Source organism: Abramis brama (assembly GCF_963993115.1).
Source record: "Abramis brama genome assembly, chromosome: 1".
In the NCBI taxonomy this organism is placed as follows: domain Eukaryota; kingdom Metazoa; phylum Chordata; class Actinopteri; order Cypriniformes; family Leuciscidae; genus Abramis; species Abramis brama.
In genome coordinates this window covers 46,336,016-46,354,971 of record NC_139963.1, presented here as the reverse complement: position 1 = coordinate 46,354,971, position 18,956 = coordinate 46,336,016, and the positions used below count along the sequence as shown (strand labels likewise).

The 18,956-nt window shown below is 36.0% G+C and overlaps 1 protein-coding gene across 2 annotated transcripts; it reads right to left on the bottom strand.

The window, feature by feature from the left end:
- Window positions 1-834: 834 nt before the first annotated feature.
- Window positions 835-17,891, bottom strand: LOC311092054 (uncharacterized protein). Of its 2 annotated transcripts, none has more exons than XM_084128328.1 (5): window positions 17,749-17,891; window positions 5,480-6,049; window positions 5,262-5,297; window positions 4,105-4,203; window positions 835-4,007 (listed from the first exon to the last, which is right to left on the bottom strand). In XM_084128328.1, the coding sequence occupies exons 1-5, from the start codon at window positions 17,757-17,759 to the stop codon at window positions 2,897-2,899; spliced, it is 1,827 nt and encodes a 608-aa protein (XP_083984454.1). In that variant the 5' UTR covers window positions 17,760-17,891; the 3' UTR covers window positions 835-2,896. The 2 variants fall into 2 exon arrangements, with proteins under 2 accessions (XP_083984454.1, XP_083984453.1); XM_084128327.1 differs by lacking the exon at window positions 17,749-17,891 and adding an exon at window positions 6,419-6,592 and having other exon boundaries at window positions 841-4,007.
- Between the last annotated feature and the right edge of the window lie 1,065 nt (window positions 17,892-18,956).

Genomic DNA, 18,956 nt, shown 5'->3' with positions numbered 1-18,956 from the left:
ATAGATTAGTTAAAAAGAAAGAAAGAAAGAAATATAGATTTGTTAAAAAGAAAGAAAGATAGAATAGTTAGAAAGAAAGTGAAAGAAAGAAATATAGAAAGAAAGAAAGATAAGTTAGAAAGAAAGCATGAAAGAAAGAAAGGTAGAAAGAGATTAGTAAGAAAGAAAGATAGATTAGTTAAAAAGAAAGAAAAAGGACAGATTAGTTAAAAAGAAAGAAAGAAAGATAGATTTGTTAAAAAGAAAGAAAGAAAGAAATAAAGAAAGAAAGAAAGAAAGAAAGAAAGAAAGAAAGAAAGAAAATGGATTAGTTAGAAAGAAAGAAAGAAAGAGATTAGGTAGAAAGAAAGAAAGATTTGTTAAAAAAGATAGATAGATTTGTTAAAAAGAAAGAAAGATAGATTAGTTAGAAAGAAGAAAGATAGTTAGATTAGTTAAAAAGTAAGAAAAAGAATAGATTAGTTAAAAAGAAAGAAAGATAGATTAGTTAGAAAGAAAGAAAAAGATTAGGTAGAAAGAAAGAAAGATTAGATAGACTTACTTCCTACTTATTTTTTATTATTAATTTTCAAATTCACTGCCCTTGTTTAAAACAAGTTAATTTCATTCAATTAAAAGTAATTAGAAAAAAATAAGTTTAATTTAATTTTATATACACTGTAAAATGAATATGCTATATCTACTCAATAAAATTGTGCAGATTACAAGCAATATTATTAATTAAATTTAACACATTAGAATTGAGTAATAATTAATCAAATTCATTCCTTAAAAGTTAACCATTTAAAAAATTTGAAACAAAACATATCTGAATAACAGACAGACGTCAAAGATGAATTAAGAACTCTTTATTTTGTATTGCCAACATTGAAGACACCTGATGTTAACAAACAGAATCACTGAAGGAGAAAACCATAATGTTAAAACCGTAATTTTAAGTTACCACCATGGGGATCAGTGTGTGTTTTAGTTGGGCTCTTGACCCTTAAACCATTAACTTTAGATTTTGTTTGACTGCTGTACTGGAGTTATAACAGCCAGATGAACAAATAGAAAAGGTGATCTGATGGTGTTGGTTGTGGTTTAACATTATCATTATTTCACAATCATTTGACCTGAATCATTGAACTCATATAGAGCCCAATTTCTGAGTTAGATTTACTTTATTAATTATAGCAGCACTGTCCACGTACAGCATAATATTTTTAGCCTTTTCAATGAAATCCATATGATCAAATCAATAAAATAAAAAAACAGGAAGGCACACACTTTTTATGTATAGGCACACACAGACATCAAGAATTTGCGTATGAATCTCAGCAATGGTGACAAACAGATCACAAGCTCATTATTTATTCATGCAGCAATGCATGATGGGAGCCATGAATGAGTTTTGATTGGTGGCCAGAATGCACTGCAACATGCTTTATAATTGTCACCATTGTTGAGATTCACAGGCTGATTTAGTTTAAATTTAGTAAATTCAACTCAAAATAGTTTAGCTAAAATGATGAATATAATGAATCTGAAATTACTTATAAAATATAAGTACACTCAAATTAAAAAATATATCTGGATTTAGATAAATTTATTTCGTGCAACCCCTTGACATAATAAAATTAAGTAAAGTCAACATGACATTTTTTTCAGTATAGATAGATAGATAGATAGATAGATTTAGAATGGTAGTTTAAATGAGTCTAGGGCTTCAGGGAGTTTAGATTTGAGTTTTTGGCTTGTGCACTAATGGGCCACCGTAGTCTTGGCTCAATTTGAGCACTCTGCAATGTAAGTCTATGGGATTTTTATGATTTTTTATATTCATTTTTAAGAAAACTGAAATATAAATCAGTCTGAAAAGATATAGCACACCAAAAGTCTGAAAGTATGACCCGAGTTTGTAGAGTTAAAGCTCTAGGAGGAGTTAGAGTTGAAAAATTCTGAGTAAGAAGAAGAAGAAGAAGAAGAAGAAGTTTAAACAGCATTTCAGTAAGTTGGCTTTCTCAAGCCAACTTAATAAACAGTTAAAATCACTTCCAATATTTCTAAGTAAAATATAATTAACACACTCTGAATATAATATTCTTGCCTAAAGATAAGTAAAGTTGTTTGAGAGATCTCTCTTTGAAAAGACTGAAAAGGCTGTGAAAGAGCAGCTGAGTCCAAGGTAAGACTGACCCTCCTCTAATGCAGTTGCTGATCAGCACATTAGTTCCTCTTTCCGATCTCATTCCAGCAGACTCGAGAGACAAAGACATATCTTTCTTTTGTGGTTTCACACTGGAGAGGATTGTGTACAGATTGTCTTCACCCCAAATGTGTCAGAAAGTTGTTCATCTTAATATAATACACAAGTCAGAACTGCTGCACAAATCCCTTCTGCAAGATCTTCAGCTGATATAACATTAGTTTATTACTTTATTCTGAGACATTCGAGCATTTGTTGTCTAACGGGAACTTAAAGACTTTCCCCTCATCTAACAGCAAGTACAAAAGTTCACCCTAAGTCAATCAGCTACATTTGAGGCATAAAGATTAATAAAAATAAAGTATTAAACATACATTTTAAATGATAATAATGGTAAACACATCAAAATTATAGTTATGATTAACACATCAACATAATGATGATTTCTTAAAATATGATTACATTTGATTAAATGTTATTTAAGATCTAAATGATTAAATGATAAAACCATAAGTAAATGATAAAACATAAGTAAGATAGATAACTTTTCCTTTTCCTATTTCATCAATTAGTAAACCAGAAAGCTTGAAAAAGAAGGTGTTCAGTTGATAAACTGATTAGTGTTCCAGGACAGCAAGTTGAACTGTAGGTCTAAATTATTGCTCATCTCAGCTCTTCTCAATCCTGAAAATAACTTTTTAAAGCTCTTTAAGGAAGAAAAGGTTTATTCAACACTTCCCGACTCTTCCTAACCCTCGTTATCCCTATGCACAAGGAATCATGGATCTTCTTCCAGGCCTCCAGCTCAGATTTCAACAGAGCTGCTCGTGAGCGGATGAGCTGAGATTTCTCACTCTTGCTCCCGTCGGCCAGGCTTATACTCTCTTTGCAAATAAATAAGACATCGAAGCCAATAAAGAGGGCATTTAGGCCAATGAATCCAGCTCTAGCAGACTTTGAAAGAGCTAGTGGCGTCCCTTTTGCCAGCTGTCCAATGTCAGGAAGGTCTGCTGCCAGTTTGGGAATGCTACGGGAACTTCGTGTCCCCTGGAGCCCAGCCTTGGTTGCAGTCACAAACACCTCCTCAGTCTGGAGTATTTTAACAGCAGAAGCTCCATCTACCAGAGCATCAACACCTTTGGCCAATGATGCAACCCTACGTGCTTCACTAATTGCCTGTTTCGTAGCAGTGAAACTAAACCCAGCAGACTTTAATCCAGCTTTAGCAGACTTTAATCCAGCTCTAGTAGACTTTGTTGCAATCCCCTCCTCAGTTTTAACAGCTGAAGCTCCATCTACCATAGATTCAATACCTCTGCCCAATGCTCCAGAACACAGTCCCAGTTTCCCAGCTGTAATGAAACTAAACCCAGCAGGCCCCTTTACATGATCCCGTCTACTGGCATGCTCCAGACAGTTTATAATCTTCTCCACATCCTCCATGTATTGATGGAAAATATTCTGGCTTTTTCTACTATGCCTTTGGTTGACTACTACTTCAGTGACGCCTGTGACCAAACTATTTGCCCCACTGGTAACCCCCAGACTGACACCTGCTATAGTGAGACCCAGTGACGCTCCTGCAGTGACGGGGGCCAGAGCAAGACCCACAATGGACAAAACACCCCCTACTATCCCAACCGAACTGCCAGCCACAGCGGAGATACTGGCTCCCTTCTTCATCTTGTCCAGCTGAACTGCACTCTCTTCCAGATCTGACAGGAACTTCTCCATTCTAGAGTGACGCTGACTGAATGAATCAATGAAGTGCAGAGTGTATTCCTGAAAAATTAAAGTAGGCTTTGTGTGCTGGTCCATCCTAGACAATAATAGAAATATATAATTTACAATTAAAAACATCTTTCAAGATGCACCTGAATGTGAAGAAAACATCAGATCATAAATATAGGTCTCACCTTATTTTGCATAACAGCTTCAAATGATGAAGCATTTTTTGCATGGAGTCCTCACTGAAGTTCAAGCTGATCTTCACTACAGGCTGAGCCTTCTTACGTCTGTAGAGAGTTTCAGCAGGATTAAGAAAGACTTGCCTATATTTTAATACAGGTCTATATTTTAGAGATGATCATAAAAGCAAATAAAATCCAGGTTGAAAAATGTTTCCACTCAGTTTGGCCTTTTGGTTATTATGAATAATGAAGATGTTAAAGCTGCAGTCCGTAGTTTTCCCTCTTTGTCGCCATCTCTGTTCGAAATCTGCAATCGCAGTTATTCGCGGAATTAACAACTTTACGTGGGTTGTGGCTCGGCATGGCACAGCGTGGATGAATACAATGTTTTGAGGAGAATGTGCGGCTGTCAGTCACCGCGCTGGTGTGGATACTGTCATTCGCAATCACAGATTCAACTTTTTGGAAGTAAGACCAACATAAGAATTTTCACTGGGAAATGTCGTCTGAACAAGTAAGTAACATCCACTTTTGTTCTGATCAACTAAGGGAAAAAAGCATTGCTGTAAATCGTGCTGATTTAATCTAACGATTGCTTATCATATCACGTCAAACCGTGCAAACTATGCTTTGTCCTCAAATTGTTAATGTTAACAACATCAGCATTGCGTGACTACATTTAATGCCCTTCTGATATTTATCCTTGTTTTCGCATGGGCCGGTTGCAGTCTCTCTTTTTTTCTCTGTCCGAAGTCTTTCGCGTTTGTTCGTGAATCTCCAGTTGTCACTGGTGATTGTCGTTTGAACCTTTCTGGATCCGCCATCAAATTGATAAGTTAAATCATATCAAGTGCTGTGAGAAAAGGCCACCAACATCCTCACACTCATAGCCTACTAGCCGAGACTCCTTCTTTATGTGTACAGATGTGTTGTAATGACACAAATACATGCTTGAATTTCCCGCGGAAATCCACCAGTACCACTGGAATTAAATACATTATTACAAGCTTACCGTTTTGAATAGAGCTAAGGCACGCAGTTTTGAACACTGGCTGGTTATGTACTTGCTCAAAAATTTATTTTTGATCATTTTTAACCCAAAAAAGCTACGGACTGCAGCTTTAAATTAACCCAGATCTTACCCTAATATTTATAATACTTACCTATGAGTATCTTCAGACCCCAAATCACTCTCGGATCTGAGGGAAAAAAATAAATGTAGATTTTTTTTTAAATTATTGATCTAATTATGGAATTAAGCCTTTGATTTAGTTGATTTAGTAAACACCACTGAGATTATTTTGATAATCAGTGTATTAACGTGTATATAATCAAAATACTATCCTTTTAAAATGAACATTGCATGAATGTCAGTACTAACTTTTTCTCCATTCTCTCACAAATCAGTTTTGTGATTCGTATGTATTTTTCTAATTGAAAGGACAGGACGTCCAAATTACTAAGTGAAGGAAGGAAGAAGGTTTTTGCATCTCGTTTAAAGTGGATGAGGAGAGGAGAGGACTTTCTTGCAGCTGTGATGACTGATCGCACACTTTTAGGACTCTCGTTCTCAGGCAAAAAGCTCTGTCCAGTGAAGACAAACGGTGAGGTGACTGCGAGATTCTCCACTGCATCCAGGAAGACGTCAAGTTCCTCCAGCCCCTGAAGTGTGTTCTCCAGGACAGCTCCCAGTTCCTTCTCCAGCTTCTTATTTATGGACCCAGGTTTTACAGTATTCTTCAGGCACTCCCCCAATGCCTTGGCTTTATTATTTAAACGCTTTAGATACTTAAACTTATGACTGACTTGGTCCTTGATGTCTCTCATCATATCCAGCTCTTTCTCTCTCTCACGGGTCCATATTTGTTGTTTGTCACAGAAGTCCCTCACTGTCTGAATGTAGTTGAGTGTGTCCACTACATACTCCGACAGGAGCTCCTGTAATTGTTCCCTGCGTTATAGAATAAAAATAGATAACAATGATATTTCCTATCTGAATAAATATGTGAATAATGCATTTCAAAACAATGTAATCATTAGCTTTAACTGCTTAGTAGGTTATTCTGAGCAGGTTAAGCAGATTTCAGAGAAACGTTTCCTTCCTACCAATCAAAAGAGCTATTCGTCAAGATTATTTTAAGATCAACATAACAAAATCCGCAGTGTTAAATTAACACTCCTCTGTGTACATGTGTCCACAATACAGGGTGATAAAATTAGTGATGGGACGGTTGATACTGGGGCTCTAATGCTCCGACGCAGTTTTTAAAGCACTATTGTATCACAAACTGTAACGATGCTTGTATCGAAATGACAATACCACAAGAATGATGACGTTTGAAGCATCGAACGTCATTCAGTATCGGAAAGTCGGACTCGGGACAGCTGGTTTGAAAAAATTGGTGCTTCGCGACCTCACCTGATGCATAAAAATGGAAATGATTATCGATGAGGCATTATTTATTTAAATGATTTAACACATTCTTTCCTATAACATAAATTATATAAAAAACAGAACACCCAAAATATCTTTTCAACTTATCGTAAATTACTATAATTATGATCACATGGCTACTTGTATATTTTATATTATTGATCAATATGGGAATCCATTGACCAGGCTATGATACGAGTTGTGGTCTCATTGCCACAAATTAATTTAGATGAGATTAGATGGAACTGTATTGATCCCAGGTTGATTCCACTCTTATGTCACGGACTTCCGAAGCTTTGTTTGGACACATGCTTTTTCTTCTCTGCTGTGATTTGTTAGATATAGTGGAGAAAACAAGTCTGACCACCAGATATCGCTAATGTGTATTGTGTTAAAAGCTTTGAGTAATGAACTGTTTTTGGCACAATTTGATGAAAGCCTCAAATGCTTCAGAAAGCCTTGGTTTCCCATCACTAAAATTAACACTGAAGCATTGTTGAAGTTAATGAGATAATTAAGTGATTCATTTGTGATGATTGACCATTAGTCGTGACACCTGATGTTAATAAGCAGAATTAGTGTTGTCACGGTACCAAAATGTCAGTATTCGGTACCAATACCAGTGAAAATCCACGGTTCTCGGTACCAATTTCGGTACCAAAGGGCTAGAAATCAATAAGTTATTTGCTGATACTTCCTCGTCATCATGGAGAGCGCAGTTCGCACCATTTCAAAAATAGTCAATCTCCGAATGCGAATGAACTTAGTCTAAATTAGTATTGTTTTTATACAGTATGAGGATCCTTTTTCAAATACAAGGTCAATATTGATTTTCACTAACGACAAAACAACAAATTATCCATGAACTTATATGGAACTACCCACTAAACATTGGACGTCGGATAGACGTGCAGATCATGTCTATATTGGGTCCGTCGGTCCATGACCAATTCTGGACATCTATTCGATGTCCAAACTAGGTCCACTATTTGGACGTCCAACCATGACCCAACTTGGACGTCATATTGACGTTCAACATTGGACCTTTGAACTGGGTAATTTTTTGGACGTCATTTGGACGTCTATGACAGGTGCAGGAAATTTACATGATTACTAGGGGTGTAATGGTTCACAAAATTCACGGTTTGGTCCGATATATATGATACACTTGTGTCACGGTTCGGTTCGGTACGTTTTTGATACAGCAAAAAGAAAGAAATGCCAGGGAAATTTCCTTGATTTAATTTTATTAAAACTAAAATCATAAAGTATGATTTTTTTTACTTTGAGCAATTCTAGAGCTATAATTGACTCTTCTTAGGAGCATATAAAACAAAACAGCTCCTTGGAAAAAATGAAATGTAATATTGTAGTAGTTATAAACAAAGGTTTATTTTAGTTCAGATTAACATTTGAGGGCATCAATTGTATTCATAATGTCAAAATAAAACTGACGTAATGTTACTTGAAGGCATTATGCCTACTATTCCTGCCAAACTTCCATGGTTGCAGTTAGTGTTACTACAGTAAATCCATGGTGAATGTTGCAGATCTGTGGACACTGATAGTTCATTCATGGCACAATGTTTCTTCCTGGTTCCTACATCAGCGCTGTTTGATCCGTTAATAACGGAGAAATGTGAATGTTTCTCACTAGATCTCGCAGCGATGTTATTACTTCTGTGGCGAATTCAAATGCTTTCTTTACTGGATCTCTTATTAGCGCTGTGTAGTAACAGTGTCGCATGATCACGATCGGCTCACGCTGCACTGGTCCAAACTGATAAACGGTCCTTCAACCACACAATAACGAGCAGTTTCGTTCCGCTTGCATTACGTTTTCCATTTGATGTTGGGCAATGTTGTGGTCGCACCGGCGTCTCTTAAGCCGCGTTTCCACCGCAGGAACTTTCCCCAGGAACTAGGAACTTTGGGCTGGTACTCGATGTGTTTACACCGCAGGAACCAGGGTCTAAATGAAGTTCCGGGTAAATATTTCCCCCTCCGATAGTCCCTGCTCACTATGAAGGACTAAAAATGACAGAACGAAAAATAAATAAATAAATTAATAAAAGTAGAAATAAATAAATAAATGCAGAAATAATAGTGAAAATAAATACATTTTGGTATTATAAATGGCTATTTCTGTATTTTTACATGTATTTATTTATTTATTTATGCATTTTTATATGTATTTATTTATGTATTTATACATTTATTTATATATTTATGTATTTATATATTTATTTATTTATATATTTATATATGTATTTATTTATACATTTATTTATTCCTACATTTATTTATTTCTGTATTTCCACATTTCTACATTTATTTATTTCTGTATTTCCACATTTCTACATTTATTTATTTCTGTATTTCCACATTTCTACATTTATTTTTCCCTGCGCATGTATGCTAATTGACCAATGGCTAACCACGCCCCCTCCACTCACTCGGACAAACAGTCAACATTCGGTAACAGGCGCTTTGGCAGCTGTCACAGTAGGAGACATTTCACAGGAGTCAATTGATGATTTTTTGGAGACAGAAAGATTATATATCATCTCGATGTCACCAAAAGGGCCTTAAATATGCATTGGAGGGTTATATTAATAATTTTATAGTTGAGAAGGTCGATAAGCTTTAGCTCCAGAACAAAGATTTACAGTTCACAGTGTAAACGTTATAGTTTGGTGCTATTTCGCTTCAAACGCTCGCTTTATACGCGTGTCCTATTCGCTTTGGATTCAAAATGTTCAAGCGTCGAAATAGACGCGGATACGCGCGAATTTGACGCTCTATTCGCGTTTGGTGTGAGCGCAGAATAATGAACAGGCTGCGATGTCAAGATTGCATTGCTGGAATGTGTGTGTGTGTTTGTGTGTGTGTGTGTGTGTGTCAGAGAGCGGGCGCGATCGAACAGTGGAAACATAAAAACATACTCCATTTTGTTCATACAGGACATAATTAAAACTGCAAAGTGTTTAGCCTACTTATATTTGTGTAAAACACAACATTGTGCTTTTGTCAAACTGTAAACTCTTGTCAAACTGTAACCTACAACTGTCACCCAACCAAAATCACACACACACGCTGTTTAAAGCCAAAATGACAAGAAAAAACAAAAACGAATGAAAACCGATAACCGCAATGCATTGCAATGGACGAGGAAGCAAGCAGAGAATGTCCGAGTGTATTGGGTTAGCTATGCGTACTGTGATTGGCTCATCGCGTTTGGGGGCGTGGCTTAGCCATTGGTCAATTAGCATACATGCGCAGGGAAAAATAAATGTAGAAATGTGGAAATACAGAAATAAATAAATGTAGAAATGTGGAAATACAGAAATAAATAAATGTAGAAATGTGGAAATACAGAAATAAATAAATGTAGGAATAAATAAATGTATAAATAAATACATATATAAATATATAAATAAATAAATATATAAATACATAAATATATAAATAAATGTATAAATACATAAATAAATACATATAGAAATGCATAAATAAATAAATAAATACATGTAAAAATACAGAAATAGCCGTTTATATTACCAAAATGTATTTATTTTCACTATTATTTCTGCATTTATTTATTTATTTCTACTTTTATTTATTTATTTATTTATTTTTCGTTCTGTCATTTTTAGTCCTTCATAGCTCACGAGGTAGTACTTTTTCAAAGTTCAGGAACTTTCAGGGGTGGGACTTGTGCGCTGCACAAGCTGATTGGTTGTGTTCACGCTGCATTTTGGTTGGATGACTCCACGCAGTATTTTATTTATTTTTAACCTCCCTTTTTAAAAAAAATCTATTGCGGTTCGTGTCGTGGCTTCATGCAGTAAGAGTTGTCTGTCTGCAAATATGGAATTTAATTTAAAAAAACTGGTGGACTGGCGACGAGTTTCAGGCTTTATTTTGTGGAAGAGGAAACTTTCTGTGCGTTCGTCCCAGCCATCTCACGGTCAAATGTCCGCAATAGCTGATAACATACAAATTTTATATCTAACGTTAGCATTACGAGCTTACTGAACACGCTTTATCAGTGCTCGTCTCTTTTCTGCCACAGCTTTTATTATTAAGTCATTATGTTTACACATTGTCATCTATTGCAAGGCACTCCAAACCATGTTATAAATTTAATATAACAGGATTGAAATAGCGCTTTGAGGTTAGTAACAAACCACTATTTACAAGACTGTCACTATTTATGATTGATAGACAGGGTTCAGGCTTTTTTTAAGCGTATTTGCGAAAGAGGAAATTTTTGCGCGTTCGTCCCAGGCATCTCACAATAACTGATAACATACGTTGTCTAATTTTATACGCATACGAGTTTTCTGAACACGCTTTAGTATCAGTGCTCGTCTATTTTGTTTTGTTAATTACCTCGTTAGTAAACCAATACATAACTGCAGCACAGTTTGAATCTCCTCCATACTTATTATAAATGTGGCGCTCAAAACTGATTACTGTCCGTCGCAGACTGGGAGGAGCAGTTGCGCGCAGTTTACCTTCCCTGTACTTTAGACCGCGGTGTAAACGCAGAAAGCAACTGGTCTGGGGCAAAAAAAGTTCCTGGGACAAATTTTTCCGGGTAATTTCGGTGGAAACGCGGCTTTACATTATGAGCGCGCTTGCCACGCGCAATGCGCGTGTGTGTGTGTCTCAGCGCTTTAATAAAGAGGACCCGCAACAGCACGCGCTCAGTGCATGCGTGCATGCATGCATCAAGGAACCGGGTTTGAACGGGTCCTCGGTACCACCGGTACTTAAGAAAACTTGGTACCGTGACGTTTACGTTTTTTTAGTACCGACTTGGTACCGAAGTACCGGGTCTTTTGACAACACTAAGCAGAATCATTGTAGGAAAGAGAAACAACAAGAACAGAAAAAAGAGAAACACAAGAACTACAACTAACTTCCTGTCATTACACATTATTGCACTTATTATTAACCAGTTTGATGTGGGAAGATGTGGGAATGGAAGGCTATCACTTTCATTGTTATCCTCAATTTACATTTAAGACAGAGATCCATTTACATGCTGAGAGGGAAGACAAATGTAATACAGTATAAAATGTTGGAGCAGAGATTATTCTTTGTTCTTGACTTTGTTGAACCCAAGGTTCTTTGTGTACTTTGCCACTACTATACTGTAATAAACTTCATTTTTTAGGTCTTCGAAGTCCATTTCAGTTTTTCTAACATTGGTTAGTGTTTTGCTTCAATCCTTTGTCCTGTCTTGTCTGCAATTTAATGTGGTTGTGTTCTCCTGAGATATTCAGTTCAGATATCCAGATATCCAGTTCTCCTGATATTCAGGAATACCATTACCCTTACATTAAACTGGTTATATTCAGTAAAATAACATGTCTGGGCATGTTCTTTTGAGAATGTGTGTGCACAGCAAAAACTCTCCTGGGAGTTTATATGGCTCCAGACTCAAGAGTGTTAAAGTGTTAAAATATGAGTGTTAAATTAACACTCAAGACAAGAGTGTTAAAGTTAATGGGCTCATAATATGATTCATTAAGTGATGATTGACCAATATTGAAGACACCTGATGTTAACAAGCAGAATCACTGAAGGAGAAAATCTTTAAGACACCGTTATGGTGATCAGTGTTTGCTTTAGTTGGTCTCTTGACCCTTAAGCTGTTAACATTAGGTTTTGTTTGGCTGTTGTATCTGTCAGATGAACAAAGAGAATTGTTGATCAGGTGGTGTTGGTTATGTTTTGACATATTCATAATTGAACCTGATCACAAAGCTCATTTAGAGAGTTATGTTTAAGTTGTTATTTACTGCAGCCCTGCAATTCTACAGCAAATGATTTTCAGCATTTTCAAAATAATCCAAAATAATTCTTAAAAGTTGTTCTGATCAAAAGACAAAATTACTTTATTATTTAGACACACTGACATCAGTTATCAGCCTGTGAATCTTAACAATAGTGACAATAATGAAGCATGTTGCAGTGCATTCTGGGTGTCATCAATCAAAACTCATCCATGGCTCACATCATGCATTGCGGTATGAATGAATTATGAATCTGAATTGTCTTAGTAATTACCTTTCCCTAATTGAATATTCTTTTTGTCACCATTGTTGAGATTCATACATTGATTCTTGATGTCTGTGTGTGCCTAAAATAAATAATTTGTTTTATCAGAACAACTTTTAAGAAATCCTTTAGATTATTTAGAAAATTCTGGATCTTATGCTGTAATCAACAATATACATTTATGTCAGAGATTAGACTAAATGAGTTCAGTGATTCAGTTCAAATTATGTTTATGTCAAACCATAACCAACACCACCTGATCAACTTTTCTCTTTGTTCATCTGGCAATTATAACTCAGATACAACAGCCAAACTAAATCTAATGTTAATTTGTCTTTGTCTCTAGGATACGTACCAAAAACCTTAAAGTTGGCTATGATTAAACCGCTTGTTAAAAAACCACAACTTGAGCCTACAGAATTAGTCAATTACAGACCGATCTCGAATCTACCTTTTCTGTCAAAGATATTAGAAAAAGCAGTATCTTCACAACTGTGTTCCTTTCTTGAATGAAATAATGTCTGTGAGGATTTTCAGTCCGGATTTAGACCTTACCATAGTACAGAGTCAGCTCTCGTTAGAGTCACAAATGATTTGCTCTTATCATCCGATCGTGGTTGTGTCTCTCTATTACTTGATCTTAGTGCTGCATTTGACACTATCGACCACAACATTCTTTTAAATAGACTAGAAAACTATGTTGTCATTAGTGGAACTGCATTAGCATGGTTTAAATCATAATTATCTGACCGTTATCAGTTTGTAGCAGTAATGAAGAGATGTCTCATCGATCACAAGTTCAGTATGGCGTACCACAAGGCTCAGTACTAGGAACGCTGCTGTTCACTCTGTACATGCTACCCTTGGGAGATATCATTAGGAAACATGGAATTAGTTTTCACTGTTATGCCGACGATACTCAGCTGTATATTTCTTCAAAACCTAACGAAACTTACCACTTCACAAAATTAACGGAATGCATAGCTGATATAAAAAATTGGATGACTAGTAATTTCCTACTACTTAATTCTGAAAAAACTAATTCTGAAATTCTAATTATTGGACAAAAAACGTCCTCATGTAATAATCTAGAATACTGTCTAACACTTGATGGCTGCTCTGTCAAGTCTTCGTCGTCGGTTAGGAACCTGGGTGTGCTCTTTGATACCAATCTTTCATTTGAAAGTCACGTGTCTAGTATCTGTAAAACTGCATTTTTCCATCTTAAAAATATATCTAAATTACGTCATATGCTCTCATTGACAAATGCGGAACAATTAGTTCATGCGTTCATGACATCAAGGCAAGATTATTGTAATGCTCTACTGGGTGGTTGCCCTGCACGCTTAATAAACAAACTGCTGGTCCAAAACATAGCAGCTCGAGTTCTTACCAGAACCAGGAAGTATGACCATATTAGCCCGGTTCTGTCAACACTGCACTGGCTCCCTATTAAACATCGCATCAATTTTAAAATATTGCTGATTACTTACAAAGCACTAAATGGTTTAGCTCCGCAGTACTTGAGCGATCTCTTAACGCATTATTGTCCTTCACGTCTATTGCAATCTCAAAATTCCGGCCAGTTAATAATACCTAGAATATCAAAATCAACTGCTGGCGGTAGGTCCTTTTCCTATTTAGCACCAAAACTTTGGAACACTCTTCCTAACATTGTCCGGGAAGCAGACACAATCTGTCAGTTCAAAGCCAGATTAAAGACACATCTCTTTGACCTAGCATTCACATAACACATTATAGACTTCTTTAATTCAATGTTAGGCTGCATAGATTAGGTCAGCCAGAACCGGGAACACTTCCCATAAATCCTGTTGTACTCGTTACATCATAAGAAGAATGGCATCTACGCTAATTTTAAGTGTTTTTATTTATCCTGAGGTTTTCCAGCAGCCTGCTGGATCCAGGCCGTATCCAGATCTGGCAAAGGACCTGCGCCTGGACCCGATGACAACGCAGTGCTGAAGTACCAACTAGTCTCTCCCTGTGGAGGATCCCTTTACCACTCCAGATAAAGCATTTTCGGAAATTCGTTTTACGTACCTACCCCGAAGTGATAAAATAAAATTCTGTATCAAAATTTATAAGGAAAGCCCAGTACTTTGTTTAGGCTTGGTCTGTAGGGAATTCCAAACCTGCACACATATATTCAAACGCACATAACTATAGAACCAATTCTTAATGCGCATGTGAACGCCATCAGCTGTTTCTCACAGGTTCGCGTTTAAAGTCTGTGTAGAGAGAATGGTGTCGTCTTAGCGGCCCCTAATTTAATAACAAATGATCGTTGCGACAGAAGCGAATCAATCAAAACTAACTTTAGCTCGAAAATAACTTCATTAAAGGACCGCTATAAAGCCAAAACAATCTCTGTTACCATACATTATATGTCTATCTCTGTAAAGCTGCTTTGAAACAATCTACATTGTTAAAAGCGCTATATAAATGAAGATGACGTGACGTGACGTTAACAGTTTAAGGGTCAGGAGCCCAACTAAAGCAAACACTGATCACCATAACGGTGTCTTAAAGGGGTCATATAATGGTTCATGCACTTTTACAAGTTGATTGTACTGAAATGTGTGTTGGCAGTGCCCGTACACAACCATCATAAAATGATATAAATCCATCCAGTGTTTTTTTTTTAAATCTTCTTATATGTTTCCTCCTGTCTCAAATCAAGCTGTTCGATATTGTGACGTCACAATATCGACGCCCCTCCCACGATGGTTGATTGACAGTTAGTGTTTCAACACAGACCCGCCCTCGCGCCCTCGTGAGTGAGCTGTCAATCATAGCACGCGCAGACGCACGTTCATTGTTGATAGCTGGAGTGCTGAGTAGAATGGCGTCGGTCTAGTGTTCTGTTCTTGGGTGCAATAAGGAACACAGCATCATATTGATGTTCCTAAATCCGTACAGCTGAAGACGCAGTGGCTGAGTTTGTTTTCGAAAGGAATATTCCCCATGATCAACGTCAATGCTTTCATGTTTGCGCGAATCATTTCACCAGACTGCTTTACAAACGAGGATCAGTAAAAAGCTGGTTATTTGCTAAGAAGCTGCTCCTGAAAAAAGGATCAGTACCAACTATTCGTGTTCCTGCTGAACCTCCAGAAGAACTGAAGTGAGTGTAACATTTTATTGACCTTTATATTAATCTTTATATTAATCTTTGCAAATCGTTAGCAGCTTCAAGATGAATGCGGCTATTTTTACACTAGGGCACATTAGAGCATGTTTTCTATGTACGACGTTCTCTATATAATTCATAATCCCACGTTTATAATGAACGATGCGTTATTGTGTTATTGTGTTACTGTGTATGCACAGAACAGAGGGGCGGGGAGAGCAAAGCTCATTATCATTTAAAGACACATGCACTGAAACAGTGTGCTGAAAACAGAGCTGTTTTTGACCAGGTAAAATGAGTGTTTTCTTTCAATACTAATGAGAATTTTTAATTAAAGTATATTACAAACTTTTAATTTAGACCTTATAGAATCATATTAGCTTGTACAAAAATGACATTATATGACCCCTTTAAAAATTGATTTTCTCCTTTGGTGATTCTGCTTGTTAACATCAGGTGTATTCAATAATGGTCAATCATCATTCAATGAATCACTAAATTGTCTCATTAACTTTAACACTCTTGAGTGTTAATTTTAACAATCATATTCTAACACTTTAACTCTTGAGTCTGGAGCCATATAACTCCCAGGAGAGTTCATTTAACATTTAACACTGGAGTTTTTGCTGTGTGTCAACGCATTTGTGTGTGTCTCATTACACACCCTGTTCTTTATTCTTCTCAACAAGAAAAAGGTATTGTTTTTCTATAACATCTGTGTTTCACAACACCAATAGGAATGTTCTCAAAAGAACATGCCCAGACATGGTATTTTAATGAATATAGCCAGTGTGGTGTAAGTGTAACGGTATTCCTCAATGTTTTGACTCAAATATTTTGACTCAATTAATTTTGACTCAAATGTCATATAAAGAACAAGGGGTGAGATATTAGCTGCCATAAAACATATTTGACAACAACTGATCTGCCAATCTGGGATGAGATATAACCATTGTAAAACATATTTGACAGCCACTGACCAGTCAGTTTGAGTGACACATGGCCATAAATCATGGTCATAAATCAAGTCATAAGGTTATAAATCACCATTGTGACAGTGTGTATAGGATATTCTACTTGTAACCAAGTAACTCCACCATTAGTTTCTTTTTTAGAGAGTTACGCAATATTGTAATGCATTCTTTTTGAAAGAAATATAATAGCCCTAAGTTATGTAAACAAAACCAACTTCTTGTTCTGCATTCTAGGCTGTGTTTTGCAGTGTGATGACATCTCACCTAGACAACTGTGTTTGTTCCCTTAAACTTCATCAAATGGGTTATAACATTAATACTAACACTTACTATTTTACATATATATAGCACTTAACTTCTTTAAAAAAATCCTTTCCTTTTCCTTTAATCCTCCCTTGTCTGACTTCATCATCAACAAAAAAACTTGCTATGTGTGTACTGTGCTAGACTAACTGGGACTCATCACAGCACTTTTGCATATTGCTGCTCTAGGTTGGCTTGATTGCTTCTATTGCTCTCCTCATTTGTAAATCACTTTGGATAAAAGCATCTGCTAAATGATTAAATGTAATGACGTTCTTATTCACCTTAAAAATAGAAATTAAATTTGTGTTGACTGTCTTTTTTTCTTAGTTTAATTACATTCTGACATGCCTTTTTGTTTTGGATGTAACTTTGTGTGATTATAGGCAAGGCAAGGCAAGTTATATAGCACATTTCATACACAATGGCAATTCAAAGTGCTTTACATAGAAGGAATTAAAATAATAAAAAGAAATAAGAATAATTAAAACAGTTTAGAAAAATAAAATAAAATACAGTACAGTACAAACAGTCGGACGAACAGCGGCACAGTGCTCATTCAGTAAATGCATAGCTAAACAGATGTGTTTTGAGTCTGGATTTGAATGTGACTACTGTAGGAGCACATCTGATCGCACATCACATCTGATAGCCTAAAATATTTTGGGAAAAAATATTTGAACTAATCTAAAGATAACAAATAATAAAGTACCCACCTGGTGTCCATCGTAGTCTATTTCAGAGTAGTCTGTGGATGGTTAGCTCTGGTGATGAAACTTGTCAAACTAAGTGGAGAAGGCAAGAGGAAAATCTTTTGTTTTTTCTCCAGACGGAGGTTTAAGTTTCGTTTCATTCTCTCCCATTTTCTTAGTTCCACCCCTCAGCTCAGAGGTTCAAGTTTAAAAAGAATGTGTAGGTGTCTGTTTATATTCCTTATGGGTGTTTTTGCTTCACTCTTACCTATATAACATTTTTGAATAAATAAATGTATCTGCTTAGTGCACGGTATTCATCTGGACTTGTAGTTCTTTGTACAGCACACCAATTATATGTATTTCTTTTTAAATGTCAATTTTAAATGTTAGACCCCTAGACTATCTCGGGGGTCATAAGTTAACACATTTATACTTTTGTTTGCCAAAAAAGCAAGGCACGTTGTCTATTTTCTTTAAATAAACCTTTTACTTTATTATATTCTATTCTATTCTTTAATGACCAGCATTTTTTATTAGAAATGTATAGCTGAGTGGTTTCCTCACATAATTTTCACTTAGAAAACTTTTTAAATGTATGACTGAACCTTTTTTTCTTTTGACAAACCTACATTTCAAATTATTATTCAAATAATGTGTAACATAATGTGTAAGGTGTGTGTAACAACCACATGTTGATACTTGTTGATTCAGGTTTCAAGTATAGCAATGCTCAAGAAAGCTAATTTTAGTAAACTTTGTGGTGGGTGATCCAGAAAGCTTTATACTATAAGAAAATATTATGGAAATCATTTTCAAAATGTGCATATGATTCAACATGTAATTATACAATATTTACAACATGAATATGATGGTTTCTTGTTGTTTTAAAGTTTTTGTTTGTTTATACTAACATTTTTAACTAGCACTTCAATATCCAGCACACAATTAAAGAGATGAGCTTAGGATGTTTCAACTATTACCATCTTCTTTGACCCCAAATAAACAGGTAATGGAATGTTCTATCAAAGCGGTCGACACAATATACAGTTAGATATTTGTGTGTGTGTGTATAAATTCTGTTCTGTCAAACCTGGCTGCCGTTGAAAGCTCGTCCTTCCCTGGCCAACACTGACAGAACGCGGAAACTCGACCACTCCCCCACACAGGGACGCTATGCCTCCCATGCAAGGGCGTAACTTTGGGTCATTGGGGGGGTTAAACTTGCGGCA

What these genes read in the sequence shown, in the direction of transcription:
- LOC311092054 (XM_084128327.1), bottom strand. Translation starts at nt 6,444, where the DNA reads ATGCTTCAAACGTCATCATTCTTGTG. An exon ending in TGTGAGAGAATGGAGAAAAA is followed by an intron (nt 5,298 to 5,479) that starts GTTAGTACTGAC and finishes TTTTTCCCTCAG; the next exon opens with ATCCGAGAGTGATTTGGGGT. An exon ending in AAGCTGTTATGCAAAATAAG is followed by an intron (nt 4,008 to 4,104) that starts GTGAGACCTATA and finishes ATTATTGTCTAG; the next exon opens with GATGGACCAGCACACAAAGC.